This window comes from Chrysochloris asiatica, unplaced genomic scaffold (assembly GCF_000296735.1).
Source record: "Chrysochloris asiatica unplaced genomic scaffold, ChrAsi1.0 scaffold00041, whole genome shotgun sequence".
In the NCBI taxonomy this organism is placed as follows: Eukaryota; Metazoa; Chordata; class Mammalia; order Afrosoricida; family Chrysochloridae; genus Chrysochloris; species Chrysochloris asiatica.
Window position 1 is genome coordinate 2,817,040 of NW_006408559.1, and position 27,784 is coordinate 2,844,823.

Here is a 27,784-nt window from a genome sequence, read left to right on the forward strand (position 1 = left end):
CTACTCGCCAAAAATCCATAAAACATTCACACCAGACAGGCCGAGATTAACTCTCCTACAAAGAGAAAAAACAGTACGTTTTAGTGGAATCGATTGCCAAACATTTCAAGTTTGTCCCTATAATGAATATAAGACACTTTGCAGGGATACATGCTAGTTGACAATTGCCGCTGCTCTGCAATGAACTGTGCTATTAACGTTTATCAAGTGCATTCTAGTAACAGGAGTTCCTTTCTTAACTGACACAGTGCTTAAAGCCCAAAGTTAGAAGCCAAGCATTTATGAAATGGTAAAATTAGTTTTTCAGAGGACTTCAAAACAATATGATTAACAAGAAAGAGTCAAGTGTAAATTGAACGTACAAAGTGGAGGCCACAAAGCCCTCTGAGAGAATTTTACCTAACTGACTTGAATTAGGAATTTACTTCTTATTAGGGATAATTAAATGCATCTGCATATGTGTATTATTACTATATTTTAAACTAAACCATATTACATAGCAAAATGAAAACTCTCCTTCTTCTTTAGATAGTAGTGTAATGTTTTAAAAGTATGGAAAGAGAAATTAATGAGCTAACAAAACAAGAAATCAGCAGACAATGCTCAAAACGAAACAGCCAAGAGAGAGAGAAGCATGCATCTATTGTTTGGAACAAGGAAAGTAATAGCAGAAAGAAAACGCGTAAGCGGTTGCTTTTGGGGGGCGAACTTACGGAGCAGAGGGAGCTGCTTATTTGTAATATGAAGTTTAGCAGTCTACGTATGGCTGAACTTTGAGAAAATATTAAAAACACAGATATACTACCAAACATACTTAAAAAAAAAGGGAACTGTCTCCATTTTCCTATATACTCATGAATATTGTGACTAATGAACCTCAACAGTCTGATGGACAGAAAGTCTCAATTCTTGCTTGTTTACATATGAGGCTCTGCATCTTTTCATATTTATTAGCCATTTGCATAAAACTTCTCAGTGAATTGTCTAGTCATGATTTTGCCTATTTTCTTTTCTAATGAATTGATACGTGTTCTTTATATATTATGACAGATATTGACCTGTGTCTGCTAACTGTGCTGCTACCATAATGCTTTGTCTCCGTCTATCATTTGTGGTGCCTCTTGCTGAACACAACATTGAAATGTCTGTGCAGTCAATCCCATCAAGATTTTTTTTTCTCTGTTGGAAGTAAAATGTTCATCTCATTCCAGTAACTGCATAAATAGCTGGCAATGCTTTGATAATATATTTGGATCAATCTGCTGCTTTATGGGCAGAATTCCAAATGGATTACATTTGAACCATTCATTTATTTCGTTTAAATTATAGGCTACTAGTTTTTAGCCATTTGATTGTTTTAGAATGTACTAAAATAATAAATCAGTCATATTAAAAAGGTTAATAATTTCAAAGATTTTTTTCCTTTTTTTCTTTATTTGGGTAAAAAATAAAAGCAAAAAAACCCACAAAGGAAACATACTATTAGTTTTAGTGTAAAATGTCTTCTAGTTTTCCAACACTTAAGTTGCTCATTAGGGAGACCATACGCACTTTTACATTTGTATCAATTCACTCTAGCCTGTGATAAAATGATCACCTCCAAGTAATCCTACAATTTTCCTATTTCTACGACAAACTCCATCAACAGTTTCTTTCTATTGTGATAAATCATTTACACATCAAAATATCAACTTGGCTCTATACATGAAAAGATAAATTTTCAATTAAAAATTTAAAATTAGTGATTTAAAAATGTTTCTAAATTAATATTTTACTTCAAAATAGCCTATCAGAAATACTGATAAGAACTACAACACCAACAATGCATTTATAGACAATTCCATTTTTCTAAATGTTGTTGTTGCTGTTAGGTGTGAGAGTTGGTCCTATTCTGTCGTAGTCTGGAAGCTTCGCTGAAACCTGTCCCCCACAGGTGACCCTGCTGGTGTTTCAAATACCGGCAGCATAGCTTCCAGCATCACAGCAACCTGCAAGCCACCACAGCAGGATACACTGACAGACAGGTGCTGGTGCACATGTGTATTTGCACATGCTTATAAAACAGTTCCAGACATCTTAGGAAACATCTACATTTGCACTGAGATGGGAAATATCTAAAATGTACAATGAAGATGCAGATCACCAAGTAATACATTTTGGTACATTTTTCTTTAAAAGAGCAAGAACAAAACAACTTCTCAGAAAGCAGTCTGAAACATCCAGCCCACCATTTGGTCCCTTTAGGGTAGTAGAACTGAGAGCAGTTTCTGGTCAGAGGTAAAATTTCCAGTCGTTCCTAGGAAACCCTACACAGGGTTGTGATGGGTTGGAACCAACTAGATGGCACTTAACAACAACAAAGTTTACACACTAAGAAGCTCTGGCAGTGTACTGGGTTACGATTCAGACTGCTAACCATAACCAGCAGCTCCATGGGAGAAAGATGAGGCTGGCTGTTCCCGTAAAGGTTTATAGCCTCAGAAACCATCTGCAGGGGCCCTGTGAGTTGGAAGAGACTCCACGGCACATAATCACCACCAGTTTATACACGGGAATCCTGATGTGGTACTGTAGGACTGAACCACCCCAAGGTTGGTGGTTCAAACCCACCTGCCACTCCCTGGAAACCCTACATAGCATCACTATGAGTCAGAACTGATTTGACAGCACTTAACAAGAGTTTACACATTGATGTGTGGCTTAAACATGCTGACACCGAACATGTATTATTTTTGTCACTAAAAACTTAAAAAGAACAAGGTTAGTTATATTTTTAAGTGTCACAAAAGTGAGTTGATGATTTGAAATGTTCTTACATGAAAATAAAATATGATAGAAAATGTGCTTGTCTTTGCTTGTAAAATGAGGTTCATTTCTGGTTAAGCTTTAAGGACAGCAGCCTTTCTCTCTAGAGCTATGCAGTCCACAAGAAATACCACGTGTGTGACACATGGATAGATACCACATAAGGAATTTTGAATTTTCTAGCAGACTTCAACAATACAAAAATACTGAGAAACAGGTAAAGTGACTGAAAATAATAGTTGATCTAGTCATTTATGGTCATTGCTGAACTCATACAGTGTTTCCAAGGAGCAGCTGGTGGGTTTGAACTGCCGACCCTGTGGTTATCCTATAGCGCCACACCACCAGGATTCCTGTGGCAGTTAGCGGTGGGAGTGGCTCTGTGCCGTGGATTCGTTCTGACTCACAGCGCCCCTGCAGAGGGTTTCTGAGGCTCTAAGTCTTTCTGGGAGCAGACAGCCTGAGCTTTCTCCCTCAGAGCGGCTAGTAGATTCAAATGGCTGAACTTACGATTAGCAGCCCAACTTGTAACTCACTTGGGGTACTAGGTTCTAGAATATCTCTGAAAACACTGAATTACCGAATATGGAATCGTTAGCTCCCAGAGGGAACATGGGGCTAAGTTCCTATGCGTCTCTGGTGACATTTTCAATAACTAGTCAATATAGAATCATGGTGTGTGTGTGTTTGTTTAAATACATTTTACCAAAAACATATTAACTCACTAATAGTGAGCCCACGCCAACAGCACTGCAACCCACGCTAGAATGGAGCTAATCGAACACACCTGGTTTTCCCTTCTTCTAGAAACATCAGACAGACCCCACAAAAATAGGGAAAACATGGCACTAAATGGGCCACAAGGAGCCCTGGGGGCCAGAACATTGAGCTGCTAAATGTAAGGTCAGCAACTGGAAGTCCCCAGCCAGCCCCCCTTCCATGGGAGAAGGCTGAAGCTGTCTGCTCCTGTGAAGACTTAGTCTCGGAAAGCCTTAGTAGTGTTACTCTGTTCTCCGGGGTGGCGATGAGTTGGACCTGATCCAATGGCATATGATAAATAGAGCAGGAGGAGGACTCTTGTCACAGCATGAGAGCCGAAACCTGAGAGGTCACCTTGTTCCACCTCAGCAGGGAATGGACACGTTGGGGGACTCAAACCTGTCATCATTCTGTGCATGCACACAAATGGTTCAAAGGTACCCTGAGTATGAACTTTGGGGTTACAGATATTATTTTAGTGAGTAGGTGAATATGCAAATATGCAATCTGCGAATAATGAGGATTATTTATTTATGCATTCATTTAATGCAACAGGTGCAATATTATTTCAATGTGTAATCTACAGACAACATTATCAATGAGATCGTTTACAGCCTTTTTCTGTACTATGTCTTGAGAAGCTGGCGTACGTACTTACATTTCCTGTGCATCACAATTTGGACTAGCCATTTTTCAGGTGCTCAGAGTCACATGTGGCTGGTGGTCAATGTACACCACGCCACAGCTTTAAAGCAGGTGTGACCTCTAAATGACAAAACTAAAGAGAAGCACAGCACAGCAGAACTTGAAGCGATCACAGGTATTTTCTACTCCAAGCCTTTCATGTCGCTACACCTTGTTAGCCTAGTGGGGGCGAGTGGGGCTCAAACCAGAACCCAGGTCTTCAGACTCCCATGCACTACCAGAAGATTCTACTGGGCTCCACTTACATCCAATATTATTTTATACAATAAAACTGAGAAAAAGAAAAACAACATAGTGTTTCTGGATTTGTACCAATAGCTGAGCTTCATTACTAAGTATTCAGAGCCAAGAGTCAACAATTTCAGGTGAGCGTTGGGTTGCCACGACTCACTCTGAATGTGCGCACATTTTGCAGAAGGCAGTGTGTCTAAAGTGGAATGGCTAAGAAAAAAACGGAGGCAAGTCTCTTTTTATTTTCATGTGGCAAGAGCCTGACATGCCTCTCTCAGAGCTGATCCTCCCAGCAACAATGATACAAATTCCCCCTTTAAAGTAAATCAACAGGGAAACAGCAGTTCTGAGGGGCTAATGGACTTGCCCAAGATCACAGAGCTAGCTGGCTGTAGGGCTGAGCTGCCACTTGAAGCTCTTGCTATTCAGACCACAATCTTTTCAGCACAGGATGCTGCTGCCTTCTGCAATTTGTTCACACAGGATGAAAAAGAGTGAACAAACGAAGCGTTTGTATTTCTGAAGCATTTCTGAAGCAAAAATACCTACCCAAGCATTCCTGATTCTTTGGTCTTTATGATGTAGAGGAACATTAACAAGGTATGAAACATATTATTTCTGCCCTGGAAAAAGGGGAAAAAAAAAAAAAAAGTTTAAGGCTGAAATCAAACCAAATATTCCATCTGATAAGTAAATGTAGTGTTCACTAATGCATATTCTACTAACTGAGGACTCTGGACAATTCAGAATTCACTCATCAAACGCAAGTTCTACTTTGTGCCAGGGAGTGGGACTCTGTGGTGAGTAAGACAGAGCAGAGCCACCTCGCAGGCTGTTAGGAACGGCAGACAGTAACCTGTGATGACTGTCATGAGACGAGGCAGAGGGACCATGGGAATACACAGGACAGATGTGCCTTCCTGAAGGAGGATTTTTCAGTTGAGACCTCAAAGATGAGAAGTAGTTAAATACACTGGAAGGTTCCATACATGGACAACAGCATTTCAAAATCCTAGAGAAGAAGGAAGGGTCCTGTTGGTGCAGTGGTTAAGTGACCTGCAGGGAACCTAAAGGTTGGCAGTTCAAACCCTTCAGGAGGAGAAATCTACTCCTGCAAAGATTTCAGCCAAGAACACACTATGCAGTAGTTCTGCTCTGTCCCACATGGGGGCCTAAGTCAGATGACAAGGGGTTTGGGTTTTGGAAAAGAGAGCTATTCCGAGCCTTGCAGCCTTTATATAAAAACTAGCAGCATAAATAAGAGTGTTGTGATTTTAAAAAAGTGTTCAGTCAGCTTCGAAACACAGGACCGTTGAAGTCTGATGTTAAGATATTAAATACAAGGTATGTATCACTTAAGGAGCTCTGGTAGTGTAGTGTTTACTAATTGGGCTGTGAACATTAAGGTCAGCAGTTTGAAACTACCACCTGTTCCTGCAGGAGAAAGATGAGGCTTTCTGCTCCTATAAAGATTTATAGCCTCGGAAACCCTGTACAGGGTAGCTATGAGTTGGAACTGACACCATGGCACACAACAACAACAACAATGTATCATTTAACATCCATTTGGACAATGTCTGGCTGCATGCACACATGTGGTCGTATAAGGTTTTCTCAGTGGTTGTTTTTCTTAAGGTAGAAGTAGCTCTCCAATTGTTTATTATTTTCCACTAATGGCTTTAAAGGAGTCCTGATGTGGTGCTGTGGGTTACTGAGTTGAACTGCAAGGTTGGTGGTTCAAGCTCACCAGCTGCTCCTCGGAAACTCTTTAGATGGTAGCTATCGGTTGGAACTGGCTCGACAGCACTTAACAACAACAACGGTTTTAAAGACACCCCGACCCAGACTAAGGTGGAATCCAGGCAGGAGAGACAGAAGACACGGCTCTGAGCGTGGGTTTTGTCAGGTGGGGCTGTGGAGGCCACGCTGTTCCTACTGCTCAGGTGGGTGGAACAGCAGGTGGGGCTCGGGCTCGGGCTCTGCTCCTGCCCCCCGCTGCTGCTGGTCCCCTCCTCCTATAGCTTCCAGCAGCCGTGGCAGCAGCAGCGATCAGAACAACTGGCAGTGGGCTCCCATAAGGTTTTAATACGGTGCTTGTACATGTCCAAATCAGCTAACAGCCCACTTCACACACTACACACCTGTATAAATCGAATCAATTTACAAAGGACTAGGAGGCAGCATTTTGCTAGTCCTTCCATAAAATGATTCGACATAATCACTTGTCTGTAAAAACAGATTTAGCTTTTCAATTATTCACTGACTTTCTACCTGCTTACTGTAATTTAGTATTTTTGTTAAAAAAAAAAACCAAAAAAAAACCCAACAAAGTTACAATGTTAAACTTGAAAACAAATGAAGTTAATGTCCCCTACTTGAAATAAGAGAACACAATTTATGATTCTAGCGAATGTAAAATATCTCGACAAAGCTTCTGTTAACAAAAAACACCTCAGAAGTCATCAACAGATATGATGGCTGTAATCAAGAGGAAAATATTTGGATAGACATGTAAACCAGTCTAATGACTTTTTTACAAAATAATTTGGTAATATGTATTTTTATGCTTTTTTTAAAGCTTTCCTTGAAAATATTTTGTTACATAAAATTCTATTTTTGGAACTTTGGGCTAAAGAAATCCAAAATACAGAGAGCTTTAAGAGTAAAGATGAATATTTGGCAGTATTTAGAACAGTGAAACATTAGAAATATTCAAAATGCCCAACAGCAGGGGAATATGGCTAAAGAAGCTATAACCTTGTAAGGCTTTTTTTATGGTAATTAAACCATATTTTTATGAAGACTTTTAACGGCATGGAAAATTATGTTACAAAGTTAATTTTCAAAAGCAGGACATAATACTACATAAACAATATCGTTTGAAGCCGTAAAGAAAAATACAAAGGGAGACTAAAATGAAATTTATCAAAAAGTAATATAGCAAAATGCTAACAATGACTGCCTGAGTAACAGAATGAGGGATTTTTCTTTTTCCTTTATACTTTTCCAAATTAAGCATATACTACTCTTATGGTTTTAGAAACAGAATATACAAGGAACACATTTTCCCTAATTTACAATTTTCCATAAATGAGAAAATCTAATTAAAAAAAAAATTACCAAAGTCAGTCATCCATGACATTCTATAATAGTAATTTCTACCTAGTAAAGTACCTTTGGAAGATTGTAGACGTGACGCTGGTAGATTAGCTCGTAGTGCGGAGGGTTGACAGCACTCTGATAAATGCAAAACACATTCTCATTGGTAACATCTGTAAAGGAAACAGCTCACATTAAAACACAAAAGAAACCCTAGCTACTGCTGGTTGGAATGCAACATGGTATGTTGTATGTCGGGAGCTGATTCTGACTCATAGCAATCCTACATAGGGTTTCCAAGGAGCAGCTGGTGCATTTGAACCTTGTGGTTTGCAGTCCAGTCATATAGCCACTGTGAAAAACAGTGTGTTAGTTCCTCAAAAAAATAAGGATACCACATGACCCAACAATTTCACTCTTAGGTATATATCTAACACTTCAAAGCAGACTCAAAAGAGACTTGTACACCATTGCTCAATGCAGCACTATTCACAATAGCCAAAAGGTACAGACAACCTAAATACCCATCAACAGATGACTGGATAAACAAAATGTAGCACATAAATACATACAAGGGAATACTACTCAACCAGTAGGAGAAAGGAAGTCTTCACATGCCCTATTGCACGGACGGAGTTTGAAGACCTTATGCTGAGCAACGTAAATCAAGCACAAAAGGACAAATATGGTATGATCTCACTTATGCATAATGATTGTTGTTGTGGTTAAGTGCCATCGAGTTGGTTCCCACTCACAGTGACCCTGTATAGGGTTTCTGAAGAGGGGCTGGGGACCTTGAACCACAGACCGTGTGGTTCAAAGCGACCTTGCAGTCTAGTGCATTAACCCAGAGCGCCACAACATGACTCCTGTATATAAAGATAAGGAAAGGCCAATGTACAGAGACCAAAGTTTCTTAGTGGTTACTGGGCGGGGTGGGAGGAAGGGGGAAAAGTGAGGTGAACAGTGAGAGACAAATCACACTGATTAAGCTAGGCTTGGAGAACTGATTATAGTAATTGCTGCCAAGGAGTTCTAGACCTGTAAAAAGTTGAATTGATAAAAGTTGTGTAAGAGATATATTTATTTACAACAACAACAAAAAGGAGTAGCTTCTGAGGCTCTTTATGTACAACCAAACACTGTGTTGGATTTTTCTGGAGGTTTGTTGCTGTCTGCTGTCGAGATGGTTCTGGCTCATAGCGAGCCTGCATGAGGTTTTCAAGAATGGCTGGTGGGGCGTGGGCTGCTGAGCTTATGGTTAAGAGTCCAGTGCTTAGCTGCTGCTGCTGTTTTTTTTTCAAATAAACTGCTTTAATTCCAGGTGGTACAGAATTCTGGCCTAGGTTTACTGACCACACAGCTAACACAGGACTAAAGAGATGGGCTTATCTTATAGCACCAGCTTGGAGGGTCAGGGTCATTTGGGATACACCCATTCAGTCACTTATGTTTAGTGCTTCTGTTCTACATCCCACTGTACTACCTAGAGTGCCTGGGGCCTTCAAAACTTACGAGCTGCCATCTGGTTGGTGGTGGTTATGTGCCGTGGAGTTGGTTCCAACTCATAGCGAACCTATACATGGTTTCCGAGGCTGTAAATCTTTACGGGAGCAGAAAGCGGAACAGCTGGTAGTTTCGAACTGCTGACCCTGAGGTTCGCAGCCCGATTCGTAACCACTCCGCTACCAGAGCTGCCACCTAAGGGGTAACAATTAGCCTCTGCTGGGACAACAGAGGAAGGACAGTTGGAACAGGAAGAGGATATGGAACGTGTGGCTAATTACTTCCACAAGCAACTGCCTCCTTTGCCATGAGACCAGACGAGTTGGATGGTACCCAGCTACCATTACTGAACATTTTGGTCACAGAATCCATAGAGGAATCCTGATCAAAAAGGGGGAAAACGCCAAACAAAATTTCAAATTCTCATAGACTCCAGAATTCCCGGAGCTATGGAGGTAGATGAACTCCTAAAACTACTACCCTGAGAGTAAAACATCCCCTGTCTTGAAACCAAACAGTTTAGCTCAAGTAGTTAAAAAGGCCTGTCTTGAGAATTATGCTCTTTTAAGTCATTCACATGGGATCAAATTGACAAGAGCAATTAGGCAGCAGTGAGTTATGCAAATGAGGGAGGGACAATTCCAATAAGGCGGGTGGGAATTGTTGTGTAACTTGAATAATGCATTTAATGTCCCATAAATTGCACATGTAGAAACTGTTGAAATAGTGGATGTTTTTCTGTGTATTCTATTCTCAACAACAAAATACATAAAATTTAAAGAAAAACCAAACCAAAGCCTTATAGACATTTCATATGAAGATATCACCTCATTCTCTTAGGAGAGGTTTATACCTGGTTTATTTGGTGTCTGAACAAAGTGCTGAGAAGTGAACGTTTTTCCATCCGGGTACTTAGGATGTGGTGGCAATCTGGAATCAAGGTAGGTGCAAAATACGTGCATGATGATCTAAAGGTTAAGGAACAATACATCAAAGGCAGCAAAGAAACCTAGCATGTATAGAGCCCCTTGTGAACATAACAATTCCAAATTTTCATTTTTCCCTAAAAAATAAAGAATTGGCAAACATGTGAGATAAAATCTATAGAATAAAGGCACAAAAGCCATAATTGAGATAGCTTACCTAGTTCCTAAGAGGGTAACAAAGTCACTAATTAGAATATTTCCCATTTTAAAGTCTTAAAGGAATTCAGAATATTTAAGAGATAATATTAGACTTTATCAAAAAAATTCACTCAAAATTTAAAGCCGAATAACATATTTGCCATCAAATCAGTCTGTACACTTTTCTAGTCGTTTCCTTTTCAAATTTGTGTGTTTAAATTCCACTTCTAGTCCCTAAATGTCTTAAATTCTATTTCTGGTTTTTCATAGCAACATTAGAAAATCAGGACATTATTAATTTTCTGTTAAGTGCACCATTTGTATTCATATAGTTAATTAAAAGCAAACCCGAGATAAAACGTACATGAATCCAATTTTTAAAAATATGTTAAACTGGAAGAAAAAAATAAAACTAGGGCTTACAGCAGAATCTGTGGGCAAGTCTGTATCCCACTTGCGTCCTTTGAAATCTCCACCTCTGTTCCATCGAAATGAGCTCATACAACCTCCCTGAGAGAGTTCTGTGGCAACAAAGGTAGAGTTAAAAAAGCTAAGAATAGATTAGTTTTAAAAAGGCCAAGGAGTTACAACAAGAGAAGTAGCTCAACTTAAAAACCTGACCAAAATACCCAAACATAAAGAAATGTAATAAAGATCAAGTTAAATGCTGCAATGAAGAAAGAATAAGGTAAATCAAAAATGTGGGCCAAGACTACTATTCTGAATTCTTAACAATGTTAACGTGGGAAAGAAAAGTAAAACTGTCCTAGAGAAAGACTAAAGATGACACAATGTGTGAATCCAAATTGTCTTCTGATTAGAAAATACAAGGCTGTGTAGGATTCTCTGAATATTGGGAAATTTGAATATGAGCTGTGTATCAGATGATATATGAGAATGATTGATAATTTTTAAGGTATAACAACTGTATTGTGGTTATGTAGGAGAATTTTCTTGTTTTTAGGAAATGTGTGCTGGAAAGTAACATTGTCTAAAATTTCAAATATTGTAGCAAAAAATGTGAATAAATGTTAAAAAAACAAAATGTAAAAGAAATCATTAAACTATATGTGTATATATATATATATATATATAGCAAGATGTTGGAAATGTTCTATCTAGAAAGAAGTACAAATTCACTGCATTATTTTTAAAAACTCAGATGTTTTATGTAATATTTTATACACTGAGTCCTGGTGGTGCAGTGGCTAAGCGCTCAGTTGCCAACTCAAAGACTGGTGGTTTGAACCCACCAGTCTACCAGTAGCTCTGTAGAAGAGACCTGGGGTTTCACCCCTGTAAAGATTACAGTTTAAGAAACCCTATGGGGGCAATTTTACTCTGTTCAACGACAACAATATGCTTGGTATGTATGTTCATACACACAGACATTTTTTTGGACATAAGAATACTCAAATGTCTGTGAAGCAATCTTGCCAAAATATTCAAGAACTTACTCAACGGGAAACTCAGAGGACAAAAGATCATGTAAAAACTACACCATGTGGATGTAATAAGTCAATTCTAGACCATGGAAATTTTATAGGACAAACAATCCAGTTCTTTCAAGAAATAAACTGCAAAGAAGAAAAACCAAAAAGCTGAAGGAGAAACTTACAGCTTAAAAGAAACTTAAAAGATACCAACCAACCAACCAACAAGACCCTGCCCCCACCACAAAAAAGGAAAACTAGTTTGACATAGAAATTTAAACAGACTTGGCTTTCATAGGATATAAAAAAGTTGTTAACAAATACTGGCTATGAGAATGGCATTGTAGGTTATGTTTTTAAAAGACTTCCATCTTTTAGAGATACATGTGGAAATAATCACAGATGAACTGATATGATATATAGGGTTTGCTTCAAATCAGACAGGAAGGAAGTGGATGAGGGACCCAGAGCAGGGTTGTTCTGGACCGAGTTGCTGGGGCTGGGTGATAGGTGCCAAAAGGTGAGCAGACTGGTTTATTCAATCTTGAGTATATCTGAGAAGCTTCTTACAGGAAAAAAATTCAAGCCATGAAAAATACTTTTCCTGAATTCCAATCCAAACATGGGGATGAAGGGTGCATGCAGCAGGGAGAGGGAACACCCTAACATTCTCAAATATAGATTTATGATCAATCTGAATATTGAAATACTATTTCTAAAACTTATTTTACTGACAAGAACATTTTTAAAGTTTATTTTTTTAAAAATCTAACTTTATAGATTATTCCCTAAGTACAAGGCATCAAGGAAGTGTATTGGGGCAGTATTGGGGCCTAAAGTTTCTGATTCTCAAGTTAAATCTTCTCAGAAGATTGTATTTTCTCCAAAAAAAAATAAAAATAAATAAATAACAGAAATATAAGGAAGTCACATATGAAGTATGAAAGAGAAACATGTGAATGGGAAGGAACAAATTCAGAAAAGGAGGATAAGAGTGGTTACACAGCTCAACATTGAGCTGTACAGGTAGACACCAAGCTCTCAAGAACAAAAGAAATAGAATGGAGACAAACAGACCAGCTGAAATGATAAAGAATGTCACAGTGGCGCCCATTCTTGCTCGGGCAATCATAGGAAATGTGTTCACCGGAGTCCCATTAGCTCCTGCGCAATGGTTTCCCTTTCTTAACATATTGAATACCAACTCATTATTTTGACCATTGTGAGCATAGAAAATATAAAGGCCCAAGTTGTTGAGTATAAGCCTAATGAAACCATAACTAAATATACATTTATAAAACTTAAGATTACAATTTAGAAGTGTTTTTTTTAATACCTTGTTTCCTTGTTACTTCATTGATAAAATCGCGAGGTAGGGAAAGTATACTCCCTGATTCTCAACAGTTACCTTTGATCCTTTCAAACAGGTATTCCTGGTTGGGTGTAAGATCCAGATACTGCACGATTGTATTCAGAGTTGGAATGAGAGGCGCTTTCACCAGTGCGGCTTGCTTCAAGCTGGTAATACTAGCCTCTGTTACAAAAACAAAATGCAAAACTCATGTTACTCTTCCCACAGGTCTCTACCAGGACAGTGAGTGCCCTCCGCTGTACTCAAACACCACTGAGCTCCCTCACTGCCCACCACCAATCTTCCCACAAAACCTGGTGAGGTCCTCCTGGACACCACACAGGTCAGCCCTCCTCCCCGGAGGACTCATGGCACCACTTTTTCTTTGTCTTTCTTCTAGGCACTAATCATTAGGTACTAATGTGCCAGATTCACTGACTGTAAATCCAACAAGGGGGCTCTATTTTCACACACCTCCTATTTGCAGCTCTGGACAACCCATCCGTCTCATCTGGGTGCTGACAGACTCGATTTCTTGTACAAGTGGCACTAATATGGTCTCATTGATCCACTGGGAAGAAATGAGAATTTGCATATGTAATGTCAAAGACTTTCTTAAATAATTTCATTTCTATATGCAACTCTTTTAGAAAATGTTTGTTCTCCTGTTCTTGAATATAACAGTCATAAAATTCAGTGACAGAGAATGAAAGCAGCAGCTACCTCAAGTTTAAAAAACTAAATCCAAACATACTGCCATTGAGTCAATAACTGAAGTCTTGTTCTTAGTGTTGTTAAGTGCCTTCAATTCGGTTCCAAATCATAGAGACCCTGTAGAGGGTTTCCCAGGAGTGGCTGGTGAGGTCTGACCTTGCAGGCCAGTGCATTACCCTGCAGCGCCACACCAGGACATGACAAATAAAAACCCTGTGGAGGTGTAAGTTACCTTACTTACATTCTTAAATCAGAAATGCCTGTCTTCTCTGAGGAAAATATAAAACTTTCAGCTGTATGTTACCTTTTTTTCTTCCTATGATTATTATGATTAGCTAAAAGGACAGGTAATCTTCAGATCACATTTCTAGGGTTATTCATGCATTTATTTATGTAATGTTTATATTGGCTTTGATCAGTAAAACAGCTTTTCACACAACATAATTAATTAACTCTTTGTGTTAGAATTAAGTGCTGTTCAGTTAGTCCCAACTCACAGCGACCCTGTATAGGGTTTCCAAGGAGCAGATGGTAGATTTTAATTGTTGACCTTGTGGTTAGCAGTCCAGTACTTAGGAGGTTCACCCAATTACCAAACCATGCTAAAATAAAGGAATTATTAAATTTGAAACTGGTCTGTGAATATTACATTAGTGCTAGGGATTTTAAAAGCTGTTTTTCCTGGTCAATATCAAACTGACTCTGGCATTTGAAAACACTATCCAGGGAAACACATAGCCTGGCTCGTTTGTCTGGTATACACTGTGTGTGTGTGTGCGTGCGTGTGTGCGCACACATGTATTGCAGCCATTTCAACCACCATTTGTTTCCATGCTTTCCTGGAGCCATACAAGGATAAAAGTTGTTTCAAATAAAATATAAATCCACAATTCTTCAGAAACACTTTTGAATTGAAAAACAAAATAAAAAGACCCAGACTCTGACAACTGTTTTCTGTAATCCATTTAGCAAGCAAACTTTGATTTGGTGATGATAGCTGCAGTGAATTCACAGAGGCGATATCTAGACCTTAGCCCTCTTAGTGGGGGTAGTCATGCATCTTGGTGCAGAAACATTAAAGTTGCTGATCACTGGGTGGGATCCCGACCACACCGGTGGTGTGACACAATATATGGGGCATGTATCTTGCTGTTTGAAAAATCCCAAAACACTCTGAATTTCAAAACACTGGAGTCTGAGGAATTCAGATACTGGATTGTTTATATTTCGTCTAAGGAGCTTAAGTTCCTGACCAAGACTTTATGTTTTAAATAGATAAGCATTTTTTAGACAAGTTTATAAAGGAAAAAAGGGGAAAAAAAAGAGAATCCAGTTTACGGGCATCAGTTCATTCATTTATTCTTCCAACACTGATTAAGTGCCTACTATTTGCTAGCCATTCTTTAAAATAAAGAAATAAAACAAAAAGTTTCTTTAAAGTAAAACTGAGTGTCCAGAATTTGTGATTTCTAAGATCTCTTGAGTAAATGAAGCAGCAGCAAGCAAAATCACGGGCCAATCCAGATGGTTTTATCCAGAAGAAAAGAGGCCTGATTCAATCTTGGCCTACATCTCCCTCCACTGAGATCACCACAGGCAGCCTGAGCTTACTGTTGGGGCCCGTGGGAACATTCTCAATTATTCTCATCAGTAGAAATCCATCAATGATTTTTCTGAACACCACATGCTTCCCTCCCATCACACTTAGAACAGGTGATGAAGAACTGGCAGTCATTTATACTGGGAGCACTGTTTGCTGCAAAAAGCAGGCCTGAAGCTGAGTGTGTGAGCCTAAAATTTTCATCTGCAAAATACTGACAACTCCAGTACCATCTCCATTAACAACGATCTCCATCCTGGATCATGAAGTCCTTTCTGATCCTGTGGGAGGTACTTTCTTTGTATCCCATCGGAACCCCATCTTTTCTGAATTCTCCTGTGTGCAAGTGCCTCAGGTTTTCGGCATTTTAGGCCCAATTCTGCAAAGAGCTAGGTCTTCATGTAGCCAACTTCCTGGGCACCAATGGTGACATCAAAGAATAAACACTATCGGGCTGACAGGGCTTGAGTTTGTCACCACCATGTCTCTGACCCGGAAGCAGAAGGCTTGTCAGCCATTTTTTGGCTGTAATAGAATTACCTAGTGGGCCAGGAAAGGGGTCTAGATTTCACCCCCAGAAATTTTGCTTGAGTAGTTTTGGGGTTGGGCCCAGGAATTTTTCTTTTTAAAAAGTCATACATGTTCTGGCTCAAGAAAGCTGCTGCATTTTTTCCCCCTCTTAACTGTTGTTGTTGTTAAGTGCCGTCAAGTTGGTTCCGACCCATAGCAACCCTGTATAGGGTTTCCAAGGAGCGGCTTGGTGAGCTTGAACTGCCGACCCTGCAGTTCATAATGACTTTGCAGTCCAGCGCATTAACCCACAGCGCTACACCAGGACTCCGCCTCTCTCAATATTCTATTTAAATGTTAGTCAAAGAATAAAAAAGGAATACAAGTACTTCAGCAAATTTCCAGAAAGAGGATGCAGAGTGGTGGGTGAGTGGAGGCTGGAATGGCAGAGCGGTGGCTTAGGAGAGAACTGGAGCTCCCTCCATTGTGGAGGAAACCAAGCAGCCCACAGGACCTGGGCCTTCCAGACACTGTGGGGAAGGAAGTCTCTGGAAGTCACCGGATATGGAAGAGCTGACCAGGCCAAAGAGGGGAGGACTCTTCTCTGGAAATATCCAACAAGTTCCATCTCCTGTGAAGTAGCTACAAGCACCTGTTAGCTTCTCTAACTGTCCATGTTTTTTGGAGAGCAAAAACGACATTTTTCTTTCCCTCACAATTCTAGGTGCGTCACAGGCTGTGACAGAAAAGCTTATTATTGTTTAAAAACAAAATTTGAGAAGTTGGGACATGGAGGAAAGTCTTATTTTTTTATTTACGGCTTGTTGTGGTTTGGGTGAAAGTTCACAGAGCAAATTTAATTTTCCATTGAACAATTCATGCACCTTTTGTCTTGTGACATTGGCTGTATCCCCTCAGTGTAACAGCACTCTTCTTCCTTCCTCTCTGGGACCCCGTTGCCATCCTCCTTCTTTCCTGCCTTTGCTTCTGGCCAAGTGCTACCCTTCTGGTCTGCTCTGAATGATTGTACTAAGGAGTGTATTAGGGAGGAGATTCTTAATAGCTAAACATAATTAGACTTTTATTCTCGCAAAAGAAACTGATTTACTAAATATGAAGAAAATTCCCACTAAAATGGATAGCAAATCATTGTATGGATACCATTCACACTCTGATAATAGTTAATTCAAACATTTTAGTTAATAACAATTCTAATAGTCTAGTCAACATACTTTGCCTATTATGAGGAAATAATAGTCTAAAAAGTAATATCAGAACTCACATTTCTGAACTTCGCTGTCCATGAATCCATATGATCAAGAAGTTGTCTGTTCATAGTCACTCGTGCCCAAACCTATTTTAAAAAATATATAGAGATGTTCAAAACGAATCATCAGTTAGGAAAATCAACTTACCAGAAACTAGTCCCTCTTTTTCCCATCTTGATCCTGAAAAAAATCTTTATGAACATCAATATTTATTGAATTCAAACAGAACCGTGTTTTCATCATCCCCTGAGAGCTGCTCTTCAGGCACAGGTGTCACAGAGGTTTGTTGTATTAGAGCAACAGGCAGGTATTCGGGGGGGACACCGCCACCAGTGAGGCACGCACGCCACACAAGGGCCACCCACTGACGATCCAAGGGCAGCATTTACCTAAGGACAACCCTCAGAAGGGTGGGGGAATAGAGGAGGCACAGAAACAGGAACCAGGGACAAGTGGGTGAGTGATGCTACACCGAGGGGACTGCAATCGAGGGGAATGAAATTGTGATTTGTTCGATATCAAATGACAGTCTGCTGTGTAACCCTTTGCGCCCAAGTCACAATAAAAAGTTATAGATTGAAAAAAACAGCTCCTTGTACTGGTATGTTTAAACGACACCCTTTTTGCATTCATGAAGAAAATCAGAAAACTTACATTTGGTATTAAACTTAGGAAGTTACAGACTGCCAAATGGTATCTCAATAGCAAGAGGCATGCGAATGTTAAGCACAATTGACACTTGGCAGCCTTTCCTACCAGGAACACAGAACACTGTTTAGGGAAGACTACTGCCCGTTATGTGTTGTAGTGAGTAAAATCTGCTCTCTAATTCAGTGCGAGGTACACAAAGTTAGACAGGCACCTTCCCACCGTTAAACATGTGCCAAATTCATGTTTTTCTCCAAGAAAAGTGGAGGTTTTAGCAGAAGTTGTTTTAAAGTTCTAGGAGACCTATGACCTCTGTGGATCATAGTTACGGATGATCATTTTCCTTGCCCATTTATACCTCTTCAGCAGCTTGCTTAGAACTGAGGTCAGCTTCGTCTTTGTTGGCGCATGGGGCCTGTGACCTACAGGCGAGCTGATACTGAAACTTCTTCAGAGTCTGTGCGTAGTCCCCCACAGACCGGCTGTAGTTCCAGAAAGTAGGGCTGGTGGAGGGAGAGGTAGAGTCCGGGTTCCCTGCAATGAGTAATGTAAAGAGGATTCATCTGTTGTGGTAATTTTTACCTCTGATTTATAAAATTCAAAAGAACAAACATTCTAAGTAGTATCACTTTAAGAGCCTGAAGAGCCACAAGTGGCCCCAAACGTCTATTTTTATTGTAATATGAAGCTTCCTTCATTCCATAAGACTTGAAATCAAGTGCAACAGTACTCATTGTCTCTTCCATTCATTTCGCTCTCCATTGTTTGTCCCGATAGAATTGGCTGTTTCTTAAAAATAGAGTTACCAGTGGGGATACTAGAAAAAAAAAAATCAAACAATTCAGAGAGAAACAAAGGATGCATTGCTTCAGAAATGAATAGGCTACGCAAGTTCCTTGCTTAAATTTTTAGAAGCTTCTTTTGAATGGGACAATGACTAGAAACAAACTACTCCCTGGGCAGCAGAATACACCTGTCCATGGCATCAGTGTGTTCCAGTTAATGGCCTAGGCTCACCCCCTACTGCAGTGCCTCTTAGTGCAGCGGGCAGCATCTAAGTCTCATAATCTGAAGGTCTTGAGTTCAAGCCTCTGAGAGGCCATTCCATTTGGAGTTCTGCTGTGGCACTGTAGCATAAGCACTGGACTGCTATGCAAAAGGTCAGCTGTTCAAACCCACCATTCTCTCCTTGGAAATCCTAATCATGGTCACTATGAGTTGGAACGGACTCAACAGCAAATAAGTTACCCCTACACTGTGTTAAAAGACTTATCTGTTGGTCATACACCTGAAGTTATAAATTTACTTTTGTTGCTGTTGTTGTGTGTCACTGAGGTGGTTCTGATTCATAGCGACCCTGTACACGTTTTCCGAGAGCAGCTGGTGGGTGTGAACTGCTTACCTTGCAGTTACCAGTCCAGTGCTTGTTCTACAGCGCCACGTGCAAAAATGTTACATTTAGAAATCACCTCCAACAGAAACCTCTACCAGAGGTACTTTGAACCTACATTTGTCAAGTTTTCCGAAATCGAATTTGAGCTCCTTGAGGGCAGGGGTTATTTTTACCCCTAGCATCTAACACAGTACCTGAGCAACAGTTATGTTTCCAAGGACAAATCATAATACCTATGAAGGGCTTAAATGATTTTTTCAGAATTTAATTTATATAAAAAATATCAATTGCTACTTCACAACACACACAAAAATCATGAATAGAAACGGGCATTTCTTTCTTTGATCTTAGCAGTGTTTCTTCAAGGAGTATAAAATAATCAAATTGGTTTTCTTGTGACGTTTACAGGCAAAGAGGATGAGAACTCATAATGGAGAGATGAGTCCACACTTTAATCACTGTCCGAAAACCTTGAGTGTTAGCCAGTCTTGTGCTAGTGGTGCTGAATAGTATTTCATTGTTGTTGTTGTTAAGTGCCATAGAGTCGGTTCCAACCCACAGCAACCCTGTATAGGGTTTCTGAGAAGCGACTGGTGAGCTTGAACCTGCAATTCAAACTGACTTTGCAGTCCAGTGCATTAACCCACAGCACCACACCAGGACTCCAAATAGGAACATTTCATACTGGCACACAAATAAATAGCTCTGGACTGTAAAGAGTTATACTTCGTGTGAACTTAGATATTCAAGTCGGACTTCCTACAAAATTGTCTTAGAGGAACAAACTCATGTCAAGAAAAGAAGTTTTAAAGCAATGTCAAAGACTGACTAGCTAGTGAATAACAAGGAAGGTGAGCAGCAGGGTCACGATAGAGCAAAGAACACTGAACTGAACTACTGTGATGAATCAATTTGACCGAGAACTTTAAAGAAGGCCAATCATGGGTTCTAAGAGGAAATCTGAACTTGAGGAAAATTTCAAAGACTGGCTTCAGATAACGAATATAAATATACCCACTGCCAATGAGTCTATCCCAACTCATAGCGTTTCTATAGGACCAAGTAGAACTGCTCTATAGGGTTTCCAAGACTGCAAATACTTCTGGGTGTGGAGAGCCTCATCTTCCTCTTATGGACTAGCTGGTGGGTTTGAACTACCCATCTTATATGACTAGCAGCACAACGCTTATGGCACTGCACCACAAGCACGCTTTTTAATGAACATAAACAGGAAGTCTTAATTATCTGTTGTGCATTAGTCAAAGTACATTAAAAATAGATTGGTTATGCAAAGGGGTTGAATAAATAGATGAATACTTTGAAGACTATGCGAACCTTAGTTCTCATTACTAGCAAAATTAGTTACAATGATGGAAAGAGACTGGACTGGAATTGGAGGTATCAGAACAAACTCAGGCTATACACAAATGGATAAAGAAAGATAGACATAGAAATGCCTATGTGTATACATCTCTAAGTGTGTGTGTGCATACATAGATTTCCTGGCTGGCTGATGAGAGGGCCTAAGCAAAGACATCCCAGTAACAATGAGCATATCTTGTTGTTACTAAATGCTGCTGAGTCAGTTCCCACTCACAGCATGTCACCAGCTGCTCCACAGGAGAAACATGGGCTTTCTGCTCCTATAAAGATTTACAGCCTCGGAAACCCTATGCAGGATCGCTATGCGTTGGAACTGACTTGAAGGCAGTGGGATGAGTACTAAGAAGTCTGACTAAAGGTACCAACATGGAAGCCAATATTTAAAGTATGTATTTTTTCCAATGTACCAAGAGTCAATTTACTGAAAGTGCCCATATAGCAGCCTGAAAGCAAATCTTAAAAAACACAGAAAACCTGACAGAGTATACAGATCAGAATCTATAACCACAGTACAATTAAGTTAGAAAATAAAGATGACCAAGCCTCTTCATATGTTTGCAAATTAAAAGCCACACAAATAACCTCCCCAACAGTAATAGCAACACTTCTAAATAATTCCCGTGGGTCAATGAAGAAATGAAAACAGCAATCAGAAAATATCTGGATGGGATCAAGATGTGCAGAGGACGATCAGGCTGGTCTTTGCATTATGCCGTTATTTTTGTGCACCTGAAATATTTCAAAAATTTTAAAAGAAGAAACAAGTGTGTATCAAAAATAACAAAGATAGTATTGATTTGTTTCTTTGAAATATGTGGCACTGTCAGGCAAAATTAAATTAAAAGTCACTGGAGATTTCAAGCGGCACCAAGAGCCATGGTCTAGTCATTGGCTTCCTTACCACACACAGCCTTGCTTTAGCACCTGCTGTGCTTCTGTGGACACTCCCCAGGGAGAAAATCATTATTCAGCTCAATAACCTAATTGAGTTTCTAATAATTGACTTTGTAATAATCAAATTTATTCAAATAGATTAAGATTTGATAGACTCTACTTCCCAAGGTAAACTACAGATTGAGAATTTAATTAAAGGAAAAATAAAAGGATGAAGGCACTCAACAAGATGGACTGACACAGTGGCATCAACGAGATCAAATACCATTTTAACAACTCACAGGTCACCATGAGTTGGAATTGACTCGATGGCACCTTAGAAGCAACAAATTACTAACAGACAAGTTTTGAAATGTTCTGAAAACAGCAACACTTCTCCAGTCAATTCGTACTCTCTCCCCCCACCCCCACTATCTTCTCCACCTCCTTCCCCTGGACTCCCCTGGAGGAGACAGCCACCACTTGGACATTACTTTACAGCCAGTTTTGACGTGGTGGTTGTGTGCCGTCAAATCAGTTCTGACTCACAGTGAGTGACCCTATACAGGGGTGCAGAAGCTGTTAATCTATATGGGAGCAGAAAGCATTATATGTCTCCTGAATAGTGGTGAATGGATTTGAACCTGCGACGCCACCATATCACCTACAACTTATATGTAGAAGTGATTTTGCATTATAGGAAAAAGCTTTCAGTTTTATTCTTCATGGTAGTTGAAAGAGTTTTCAGTCAGTTCAGCTATATTTTGCTGCTTAAAGTTGGTGAGTTTAACTCGAATTGCATAAAGCATATCTTACACAGTAAATAAAATAAAATGTATTTCTCCCCTAAGCTATGAAAAGGTTTGTGAGTAGAAGAAACAAAAACCCCATCTTATATACAATTAACAAAGGAATGAAATCAATAGTCTACAAATTAAGTAAAATGACACCCAAAACATACACATTTGATCTAAATAAAGTATCTGTGTACCCAGCTTAACTCTATGCTGCTTCTCTTCTTCACTTCTCAGGAAAGTGTCCAAAGTCTGGAGGTCTGTCATGTAGTCTTTTTTATCGGTAGGTGAGCTGTAGACGGTGGGTGAAGAACGGTAGCGAGATCTCAACCCACTGCTCTCCACTGCTCCAACAGTGGTAGGGTATGGAGGAGAACCAGGAGAGGGACTGTAGCTTGCCAACTACACAAAACACAAGAATTTTATTTGTGATACATACAACACAGATGAAGGGGTCTGGAAAGCATTATGATACGTGAAACAAGTAACACAAGGACAACTGTATGATCCCACTGATGTGAAATAGGCAAATGTATTGAGACAAAGCTTAGTGCTCACCCGGAGAGGGTGGAAGGGAAAGGCAGAGTCTTCATTGCTGAGGGCACTAACTTCCGGTTCACGGTAGGAGAATAATGTCACAAAGGTTATTTACAACGGCTGCACAGCAAGAACATAATCCTGTCACTGACTTACCTACACATGTACAAAACTCTGGAATTTGTCAATGTTTTATTATAAATATTTTACCACAATCATAACTTTATTGTATTTTTCTTGGACTGAAAATAGACATTTGTTTTGCTTGACTATAAAAGTGACAAATGCATATTTAAAAAATAAATAAATAAATACAATAAGTAACGCCTATAACCTTACTATCCAAGAATATAATCCCTATATTCAATTTATATGTTGTCAAATCTTTCACATGCAGAGATATGTCAATGTATTTATTTTACATAAGTGAGACATTATTGTTTAAATCCTTTAAAAAATTATTTTCTATAAAAATCCTTTATAAGCATTATTCTTATTGATGGTATAATATTTTATTGTATGACTATATCATGATTTCTTTTTATATTCTCTTATTCTGGACATTTACACTGTCTGAAAGTTTTGGCTACTGTAAGTAATACTATGGTGAGCATCTTAGTATATAAGCCTTTGTCTGAACTTCACTTCCTTTAAGTCAGCTTACTAAAAGGATCTGGTTCAAAATACAGGAACATTTCTAATACATATTCCTATGCTACCAAACGAAAAGGATGCACTAAAATTATATGCTTGCTTTGGGAATAAAATTCCATACTAAAGGTTCCCCATGTTAATCCAATTTTGGCAGGTAATAGACTCTAGAGAACTTTGTAACAAGTTGAATACTGTGAGGAAATGGATACAGAAATACATAAAAGGGCAAAGGCACATGGGATGTTGAGTTGTATCTGCAGATGGTCCACTTTTAAAAGGTAGCCACAAAGATGTCAGTCTAACACAAGAGAGCATCCAGAAGTGTGACCAACACTCCTAACCCCCTTTAACACCCCTATTTGAGTCATATGTTTCAGGCAAGAGTCACAATTTCAAGTCTCTTCATCCTACTTCTATCAAGCCTAAAAATCCGAACAGAAGTCCACAGTACTATAGGACTTGGAATGAAGGGGTCAACGCATCTTCTGGAAAGGCCACACTCGAGGTCAAACTACAGGACAACTCAGTTTGCAGTTAAGACACACTCCAATGTGGTAAAAAGCACAGCAGTTCAATATAGATACGCAAAGGCTTCACATAAAGCAGCAGAGAAAGGAGGACTATGAGAGTCAAAGGAATTACAGTGCATGTAAGTGCTAAGGTTTTTTAAAAGACCTGCTGAAACAATCTAGGTGGTGTGCTACATTTTTTCCTCTTCAGTTTAATATGTCATGCAAAGAACTTCTGACTAGATGTCAGGAAATCCTGGTTCTTTATTAAATGGGCTGCCTCAATTTCCTCATCTATAAAATGAGAAATCTCAACTCACTAGATGATTTTCATGGCACCTCCCAATTCTCAACCAATGGGACTGGCCAAGAGAAGAGTCATTACCTTGTTGTAACCACTGACAGGTGAGTAGGTCACTCCCGGGCTGTATGAACCACTGCTACCTGATGACAGTCCTTGCAGTTGAGGGCTGTATCCAGTCATACAGCTGGGGCTGAACTTGGGGCTGGTGCTGGGTGACCGAGAGGGGCTGTAACTCAGCACACTCTGACCCTGAATTGAAGGGGAAGGTGGGGAGGGAGACATCTGTGTTGCTACCAGATCGTGTGGAGTTGTCGTCTGTACAACTGGAAAGAAAAGAGAAAAAAAATCTGGACCGCACTTAACGACAACAATAAACAACATTATTAGCAAAGAACACAGGTCAGCTGTTTACCATTTCCACAGAGCTCAAAATCATGAAAAATTGGCTTCAAAGAGTCAGTCATTTAACATTAATTGTAATTAAACCATGGAACAAACTTCCATGAGGCTACCGAATGCACAGTCCATTCCATTTATACAAATAGGAAAGCTAATGGTTGGCCTTAAGATGGCTTATTGTAGACCTGCTTACTACACGGGAACTAGATGACCTCAGAAGGCCCTTCCAGCTCTGAGTCGGTGAGAAGGGAAAATTAAACCGGGAAAGATTTATTGCCAACCTTTCCCCTTTCGCACAAGATATAAAACACCTACCAGCTGTTTTCAACCCGAGAAGTGTTTGCTGTCCAGGGTTAACAACCAGACTTGTTGGTGCCACAGTGTATTTGAAATATCTCCAAAAATCAAATAAAGCATTCAGGCTGAAGAGAGATGCAAGGGCAAGCTCTGGAAGAGAACAACACTTTTCTTTCTAAAAAAGATACTTTGTGGGGATGAATTGGGGGAACAAAACTCTCCATACTTTATTAGCAAATTAACACCAACAGGAAATAATTAAAATCTACCTCCTTATTCCTTATAAAACTACTACTTAATGAATATCAACTCTAGGGCATTTGCTGGTGGCGGTGGTGTGCCGTGGAGTCGGTTCTGATTCACAGAGACATGCCCTGTATAGGGTTTCCGAGGCTGTAAATCTTTACAGGAGCAGAAAGCCCCATCTTTCTCCCACAGCACGTCTGGTAGTTTCGAACTACTGACCTGGAGGTTAGCAGATTGACTCGTAACCACTACACTACCAGTGCTCCTTAAGGCATTCACTGTGGCTTGCAAAGTATTATCAAGAATCCTTACAACCTTGTATGACAGATCTTATCACTTTCATTTTAAGGATGAGTCAACAATCTCAAAGAAGCAAAGTGATTTTGGCAAGAGCACATTGCCAGTTAGTGAAGCTGTCATCTAAGTCTACAGACTGCAAGTCTTCCTCTTGTCACACCATCTCCACACCACAGACTTCAAAGTGCCTAGTGCTACAGTTTTAAGTGCCATCAAGTAGGTTCCAACTCAGTGACCCGGTATAGGGTTTCTGAGGCTGCCTTGTGAGCATGAACTGCCAACCTTGTAGTTAGCAGTCCTTATCTTAATGCAACACACCAGGACCCCAAAGGACCTATTAGATTATGGAAATCACTTTAATAAATCCATGAAGACTCTTTACCTCCAGGGACTGTGGAAGAGCAGACAGAGGAAAAGAAGGAAATGGAGGCAGCAACAGGCATCCATGGAGGAGGATGCTTGAGCTACTCTTAGAAGATGAAAAGGTCTCCGCTCTACAGGGAACTAGGGAGGGCATGTCAGGAAGAATAACAAATACAAATCCCACCACATCCAAACTTGATTTTTCCTCACAGAACACATGACTGTCTGAAACGGTAATGTTTATTAGGTTGATTATATGTCTCCTGTAATAGAGAGGTTTAGTTCTGGTAGCCTAGTGGCTACGAATCGGGTTGCTAACCTCAAGATCAGCATTTTGAAACTACTAGCTGTTTCACGGGAGAAAGATGAGGCTTTTTGCTCCTGTAAAGATTTACAGCCTCGGAAACACTATGCAGGGTGGCTAGGAGTTGGAACTGACTCCACGACACACCACCACCACCACTAGAGAGCTCTATCTTGTTCCCTTCCTGTGGAAGCTCCAGTTTTTGGAATTCGTGAAGTCAATATCTGATGAACGAAGTAATGAATACTAAGCTGAATTAAATGTGATGCAGTTTTTCATTGGTGGTGGTAAGTGCTGTTGAGCCATTTCATTGGTCGAAATCTAAATTACAGCTGAAAATGGATTACTCACCAATATACCACAGGGGCCAGTATGTCACATTATAATATGAACTTAGCAATTTTCCAGTCCTGAAAAAATTAGAGAGATTTCTTTCATTGTTTAACAAAAACACAAAACAAACACAAAAGGCTGTGGAACCAGCCACTGGCTTCTGCATTTTCACTTTGTTGTTAATTAACTTACATTTCTGTATATATCATTCCAGCCATAGACACATTGAGGAGTCCCCAGGCTAAAACCACTTTCCTGGCTTCGGTTTCTTTTCTCATCTTGATGGTTCTGTCAATAAGCGAAGCACTAGGGTTTGGCTCCCCTTGCATCTATTCAGAGACAAAAAAATACCCCAGGAATTAATAAAAGCAAACTACTTTCCCATTTAAACAATCAAACGCTTGTGCCCTTTATAAAGGTAACTAAGAACAGTACACACCTATTCCTCATCTGTAAAATGTCATATATGATAAAGGAACCCGAAATGATACCTTCGTCAGCACCATAATCAACAGAGAACTGGAGGAGTCCTTCAGAAAATAATACTTTCAAGAAATAAAGTAACTTGTAATTTTGGGATTCATGTCTACCATTATACCTTATTTTATTTTTGGACTATGTCACAAGGATTAACCCAAAGGCTCATTTAAGACACTCAAAACACCAAGTGTGAGGAGAGACTCTTTCTTATGAGGGGGGTTTTCAAAAAAGGTCGTGGGAAAATGAAATGAAAAGAGAATGGAAAATTTCCTCGAATTTTTGGAAGCCCCCTGGGATGGGCCATGGGCTCTCATATGGCTTCCCCGAAGCCTCTCGAACAGGTCTGCCCCTGGGTGGTGTGGGCCAGGGGCCTTGCTGTTGTCACAAACCTCAGGGTGCCCATGTGAAGTTGTGAGAAGGGGAGAGAGGAGGGGGAAAAGTGCAGTTTGGTCCACCCAGGGGCAGACCTGTTTGATCAGGCCTCAACTCTTGCAGAGAAATGTAAAACTTGTTCCAACAATACTGAGTCGTATCCACTGGGTACAGACAGAGTCGTCCCCTTCCCGCCACCAGCCCCACGTCAAAAATTCCCATTCCGCGAGTTTCCCTCCCCGGGCTCTCATTACAAACTTAGTAACCCTCATTGCTTCTTTCCTCCCTTTGACTCTGGGTGGCGGGACGCCTGGCCACATTCTCCCTTAACTGAATCCCTCAGTTGATCAGCAGGTGTGGAACTTCCACAGCCTGCATGGACTCCACGTCCAAGAACCACCAAGCTAACCCCGAAAACGCACCATAGTCTTCGGCGGGAAGCCGGGCTAGCGACACTCCCTATCGCACATGCGCAAAGACGAATTCGAAGGCG

At 40.0% G+C, this 27,784-nt stretch overlaps 1 protein-coding gene and 1 pseudogene across 1 annotated transcript; both read right to left on the minus strand.

Annotated features, from left to right (window-relative positions):
• TMEM209 (transmembrane protein 209) lies at positions 1-26,768 on the minus strand. Its single transcript, XM_006861132.1, has 14 exons — positions 26,632-26,768; positions 26,458-26,516; positions 24,915-25,046; positions 24,282-24,523; positions 22,394-22,598; positions 18,112-18,287; positions 17,120-17,191; positions 13,488-13,584; positions 13,071-13,196; positions 10,653-10,750; positions 9,959-10,073; positions 7,675-7,772; positions 5,050-5,123; positions 1-55 (listed from the first exon to the last, which is right to left on the minus strand). Exons 1-14 carry the CDS (start codon positions 26,766-26,768, stop codon positions 1-3), a joined length of 1,686 nt encoding a protein of 561 aa, XP_006861194.1.
• LOC102813789 lies at positions 15,283-15,810 on the minus strand (annotated as a pseudogene).
• Positions 26,769-27,784: the final 1,016 nt, after the last annotated feature.